The following is a 6,241-nucleotide window of genomic DNA, read 5'->3' on the forward strand; positions in this document are numbered from 1 at the left end:
CAGGGAGATGTGAGGATTAACTCACACTCAAACCCAAGTCTGAAAGGCACCGCGTACTCTCATAACTCCCACTAAGCATCGCATTCACCCTGCTGTGCCTGTCACGCTACTCATCCCGTCTCTCCACAGGTGAAATCTCACTGCCGCACCTGAGGATCTGGGACACTTCAGAGGCCTGCTCCCCAGGACAGCCTGGGACACCCCTGCACTTCAGCACCGCCAAGCTGCATACGCTCTGGGGGAGCCCCAAACCACCTGAAGGCAGAGGACTCACACAGGCCTCCAGGGCCCCGGTTCACGTCACATCAGGTTCGGTTCCCTCCCACAGAAGCCCCGGCCCGCCTCCGAACTGCTGTAGACGAGGCAGCAGGCGACCCCTTGGCTGAGCGTGTTTAATGTGTCCCCTCTGCGCCGGACGCTGCAGTGCCGGTGTCACCCTGGAGAGCACCCCCACCCCCCCACAGAGGACGGGGATGACCATTCACAGCGGGGGAAGGAAGAGCTGTGCACACAGGTGGTGAGAGAGGGGCCCACTTGTCTGACACCCTCGCCCAAGATGGGAGGCGGGTGAGTGGGGCAAGATGCTCACACCCGCGGGATGCCAACTGCTGCAGGGAAGGTGACTGGCCCAGGCCCCTGCTCAGTCGAAGCAGGTTACTTCTCCTTGGTGAGCCTGGGCGCGGCTGAGGGAGCCGGAGGCAGGCAGCAAGGTCCTCTTCGCTTCCTTCAGCTTTCCAGCTCACGTCAGATCGGGAAAACCAGAGCCGCTCTCCCCTGGGTGGGAGAAATCCAAATCGGGCGGAGTGTGAGCCAGTGGCCGGCCCTCGGGGCCAGGGGAGACCCGGTGGCTGCAGCGAGCTGGCCCGTCTTCACCGCTGAAAGGCCACAGTGCCAACAGCTCTTCGAGGGGCCGCTCTAGGGTCCCACCTGTTCGGGGGGAAAGGCTGGCTCTCCCTTTTTGTCCTTACTGATGTGGCACACAGTGAGGCGGCCAGCAGGCGAGGGCAGGGGGCACAAGCGACAGGATTGGCCTAACGATTTTTCCTAAAGTGTAAGCAAAAGAAAGACTGACAGCGTCCCCCCCGCCAAGGCAACACTGCCAAGCAGCGCTGCCCCCTCTGGCTGAGTCACCAAGCCCAAGTCCACAGGCGCCAACTGGCCAGCAGAAGGGACCAGAGAACACGGGAGCGGAAGAGCTGAAGGTCACTGGCTCTGGCACTTAAGAAATGAGGGGCCTCCCGGGGGCAGTGCCACGCTCCACACTACCCTGGGGGCTTCCATCCCACACTCTGGGCTGTAAAGAGCCCCCAGGGCGGGAAGGCACATCCTGTGGCTGAAGATGAGCAGTGTGCAGAGCCCCGAGGGCCCCTTCCTGAACGGCTGCCCCGCGGCAGCTCTGCCCAGACAACAACCCCGCAGGGGCGGGTGTTGGGCTCCCAGGCCGTTAGCTGTTGTACAAGGGGACCACCCTGGTGATGTCCTGCCTGCAGATGGGGCACCTCCTGGGCTCGGGCAGGGCGCGGTAGCACTCCGTGCAGGAGCAGATGTGCCCGCACTCCAGAAAGACGCACGAGCGGAAGCTGCTCAGACACACCACGCAGGCGTTCTTCAGACTCTCCCTGTCCTCGGGCTTGGCTCGGCTCAGCAGCTGGGCCTCGTGCTCCCGGAACTCCTCCTCCAACTGCTTGAGGCGCAGGCGCTCCTGCCGCTGCAGGTACTGCTTTCGGAGGATGAAGAAGAGGGTGGCACAGGTGGCAAAGCCAAACACCAGCGTCAGGACCTTCCAGAGCCTGACGCTTGACTCCTGCCTCTGCAGCAGGCTGTCGAAGTCCTGGCTGCTGAGATAGTACTGCATGCCCTGCTTGGGGGGCTGCAAGCGGACGGAGTTGCTGTCCAGGACCAGCTCCCCCACCCCGGTGAGGGTGGCCCCCACCTTCAGCATCTCCTCCGTCTCCTGGATGCCTTTGGGCCGCTCGCCGCTGATGTAGTGGCCGATGACATCAGTGAAGGACTGGATGGAGGGGTGGAACTTCTCGTACACCGTCTCCAGGCCCAGGTCGAGCGAGTCCAGGGGCTTCAGCACTCGCACGGCCACGGCGCCCCCATCCTCGTGCAGCACCAGGTCAAAGGGCACGGTGTTGGTCCTCTGGTGAATGATTTTTGAGCAGTCATTCCTACAACAGTAAGAGAACTCAAGATAAGACAAAAACGGCCAAGAGCTTGCCCTGCAGGGTCGGAGGGCGCAGGGCCTGCCCAGGCTGGAGTCTGAAGCCCGCAACGGTCACTGGGATCCAGCACCTCTGCACAGGGAAGCTGCTTCTTCGGTTTTCACGCACTGTCACAGCGCGCCCTGGCTATTCCCTCTGCCACCTTAACGTCAATATTCAATTCCTCAGAAGCTAAAAGCAGAACTACTACGTGACCCAGTTCCCACTTTTCAAGAACCCACCCCAAGAACCGAAGCCGAGATCTCAGAGAGACACAGATACCCTCTGCTTTCGGCAAATTCCACTTTATGAAAGCTCAGGTATATGGAAGACCACATCGGTACCTGTTTTGCTAACTGAAAAAAATCCAAAGAGAATTTGCACTTTTCAACAAAAGGGCAAAAGCAGAAAGAGCACCCGATGGCGCTCCCCGGGACTCGATACGCCTCATCTCACTGGGCTTCGCTTCGCTGCTGCTGTGCTTTGCAGACAGTGGTCTTACAAGACTCTCCACCAGCAAAAAACGATTTAGACTCTCTGGCAGCTCAGAAGGTTGGCAATCTTTAGCGATGCCATCTTTCATAATTCAGGCATGCGCTTCTACTGAAGACGATGCTCTGGCACACCCAGTAGGCCATCGTGGAACAAATATTTTTATATGCGCAAGGACACCAAATTCTTAGGACTCACTTGATTCCGCCTGTCTAGAAATGAACCCGCAGTGTCACCAAGGTTGGCCTGCACTTTATCTACACAGGCTCTGTATTCTTGAGTTTTCCCGCTTCTATCGTAGCCGGTATTACTTTAGGCCTTATGTACCATTCGGTATGACTGAACAGGTGAAACACCCGGACAGTTTTCCATGTGAGTGAACGCAAGGTGCCTCTTCACCTCACAGGAGCTGGGCCGAGCAGAGGCGGCCTGGGGTGCTCTCCTCTGAGTGGGGAGACCTGTGCCGGCAGGCTGGTCCCATCGCTGCCGACTGTGGCTTGGCCCCTCCCGCAGCCAAGACAAGGTGGCCACCTAAGTGCCTCCAGGTGAGCGAATAAAGAAAATGTGACATACAGACTATTTCCCAGTCCTAGAAAAGAAATCCCTGCCACAGCAGCCTGAGCCACTCACAGGCATCAGGGAATGCTGCGATTCCATTTAGGAATCTAAATCGTCAAAGAAACAGAGAAAGTTGTGGTTTCCAGGAGGTGTGAGGAGAAGAAAACAGAATTGCTATTCAATGGGCGTAAAACTTCAATTCCACAAGACAAATTCCAGAGATGCAGAGTGCAACTTTGTGCCTCTAGTCCATGTTACTGGCTTATTGTGCTTAAAAATGTGTTCACAGGGTAGATCTCCTAGTCAGTGTTTTACCCACAATTGAAAATTTTAATTTAGTTTTATATATACATGTAAAAAATGATGTGTGGGGGGGTACACCCAGAGGAAAGGTAATGGCACAGTTCTTTTAGCAACACCGAGATCATCATCCACGCCTCAAACCCACACACTCAACCCTGAGTGGACACCGCGGGCCCCCTTTCTGGGAATTCTGTGGGTGCTCCAGCGGTCGGCATGGAGCCCAGGGGTCTGCCTCTGCATCAGAGGGGACCACCCAGCCCCGGGGGCAGAGGAGGGTCCGTACCAAAGGTGGGTCGTGCGGTTCCACACCATCTTGTGCTCCTGCAGCGTCAGCCGCTGAATCACACCCTTGCAGTTCTCCACGAACTGGCTGTTCAGTGTTTCTTTAACAGACCGAACAGCACCTATAAGGAAACAAGTTCTTTTATTTCTGAGCAACTGTGTAATTTAAATTTGTTGTTTGTGTTACTCTGACTGGTGGAATGAAGGGACTGTCCTGCAGTCACTCTGACCAGCACTGTACACGACCACGTCAGCTCAGCGCCTAAATGCACCGCTGGTAGGAATGACCTCAGGGGTGACCAACAAAGGTTTGAAAAGAGTAGGGGATTTCCTTGAGAACATAACAACACAAACTAACCCCAAAGTCCACATGCTGAGCCACAGTCCCAAGGCTACACAAGGCCCTTAACATCACCCCGGATCTCTAGCAAACACTTGAAAGAAGGAAGCTATTTTTCATTGTACAGGGAAATAAACGTACCTTCAATCACAGCATAAGGCACGCATTTTCCTGGAGCTTCTGAAAGAATACTCTTTAAGTCTTCACCCAAGTGGATTTTTCTAGCTCCCTGAAAACAAACAACATATTAAACTGACTACTGAATACTGACATCTCAATCAAATCAATAGGACATAAGTAAAGATTATAGACTTTTTCTTCACAGACAGAATAAGGAAATCCGGCAAGAAGGGGACTCCAGAACATGTGATTGTGTCCCAGAATTGGCAGGCAGGGGGCAGTTCTGTGCCATCTGCAGAAGGGGAGGGAAGCAGGGTGACACGGGCAGAGGGTCTGTAGGTAATCAAGCTTCAGGGCACCTCTCATGACTACGGACGCCTTCATGATCTGAGTCTCAGTTCCTAAAACTGGAAAGGACATGCAAGCAATCTCCCAGGATTTTCGTGGATTAACTGAAACATAAAGTAGGTGAGAATGCCGTTCAAGAGTTGGCACACACCAGGGAAGCAATAAATACGCATTCCCATCCGTGTGAGAGGTGCGCAGAGAAATCTGTGGATGATTTCTGACCAAAACTGCGTAAGTACTAAGTTTCAACTCATTTGCAGAAAGGGCTGTTTTATCCTCACTAAGGAACTCTGGCAGTTTTTAAGGCGCCTCAAAGTTTGGGTCCCGGGGAGTACCCTGCTTTGAAGACTCCTGCATCTAGCCAAGGCCAACTCTGACTTTTGGAGTCAGAGGTGAAGCATCAGTTACACTCTGAGCAGTCACTCTGGGTAATTTACTGAGGGTGGGAACACCTGGGGGGCCAGGATCTCACTAGGAAGCTGGCACCTGCCAAGTTCAATGGCTTGGAAACTCGGTTCTTTCCTGAGACTCCTGTCATCGCAGGGATTTCACACATGGGTTTCTAAGCCCTTGCTGAAAACAAGCTGGTGATAATGAAGCTAGTCATCAGGTTTACGAATCTTTCAGATAAATGATTGAGAAGACCTGTTGTGTTATGAAATTTCAGCCAAAACAAGCCCCAGCATTTACTGCACCTCTACTGTTCGTCAGACACTGAGGGACGGAGGGCAAACGCTCCTGTCTGTGACTAGAGGTTTATCTCATGGCAGTCAGACTCACCACAAATGTGGCCAGGCAAGGAAAATGCCCACACTTGATATCTAAACAGGAAGTGCAAGTTCCGGGCTGACAAGCCTCCAGACCTCTCTCTCCTGGGCAACGCCAGGTCCTGATGCAGTCTGGAGGTCGTTGCCATCTCTCCTAGCTCAAGAAATTACTGTGTACAGGAGATTAAAATCAAGATGGCTATGGGTTGGGTAAGCGGTGAAGGACAACTCGAGAACACGAGTTATTTCTGACCACTGTATTATGAAAGAGGAAGTGCGCCAGCAGCTGCAAGGAGCTGAGAGGGCAAAATCCAGGGTCTCCGCACGTTGCTCCCTGCGCTGATCCCACCCCAAGACGAGCGTCTGGTCTCCGCCTTCTGCTCGGGGCCCTGCTGGGGTCCCTGCTGGGGTCCCCTCCCTCTCGCCAGCATGCCATCCTCTCAGGGCTGACTACGCGGCAGCACCCACCGCCCCCCCAACCCCCCGCCCCGTCCCGCGCCCACCCGGTGCCCGGGCACAGCGGGCGTCCAGTAAACACTGGCGGGTGACGTCGTGAAATCCACATTCCTCCCGAGGGCAGCGGGCGGCGCTCAGAATAAAAGGGCCGTCAGGAGAGCCGCTCGGCGCCTCTCGGGCCTGCTTCCTCTTCTGGAAAGTTCCCGACCGTTGCGACGGGGCCGGACGTGACCGGCGGGCCCGGCGCCCCAGCACTGACCTTGAGCTCCTGGGCGACCTGGGCCTTCTGCCGGTACACGGAGTACAGGACGGCGGTGACGACCGAGCTGGTCCCCAGGAGGATGACCTGGCCGAGCGACGGCCGCCCC

The 6,241-nt window shown here is 55.5% G+C and overlaps 1 protein-coding gene across 1 annotated transcript in view; it reads right to left on the reverse strand.

Annotated features, from left to right (window-relative positions):
* Positions 1–384: 384 nt before the first annotated feature.
* MUL1 (mitochondrial E3 ubiquitin protein ligase 1) overlaps positions 385–6,241 on the reverse strand; it is a 6,168-nt gene continuing 311 nt past the window's right edge. The window contains exons 2-5 of the mRNA XM_004678569.2: positions 6,133–6,237; positions 4,324–4,411; positions 3,844–3,964; positions 385–2,174 (exon numbers count right to left, since the gene is read on the reverse strand). Coding sequence (XP_004678626.2) covers positions 1,445–2,174; positions 3,844–3,964; positions 4,324–4,411; positions 6,133–6,237 — 1,044 coding nt within the window. The 3' untranslated portion in view covers positions 385–1,444. The remainder of the gene's footprint in view (positions 2,175–3,843; positions 3,965–4,323; positions 4,412–6,132; positions 6,238–6,241) is intronic.

The sequence above is a fragment of the Condylura cristata genome, unplaced genomic scaffold, assembly GCF_000260355.1.
Source record: "Condylura cristata isolate star-nosed mole 26May11 unplaced genomic scaffold, ConCri1.0 scaffold00008, whole genome shotgun sequence".
Lineage (NCBI taxonomy): Eukaryota > Metazoa > Chordata > Mammalia > Eulipotyphla > Talpidae > Condylura > Condylura cristata.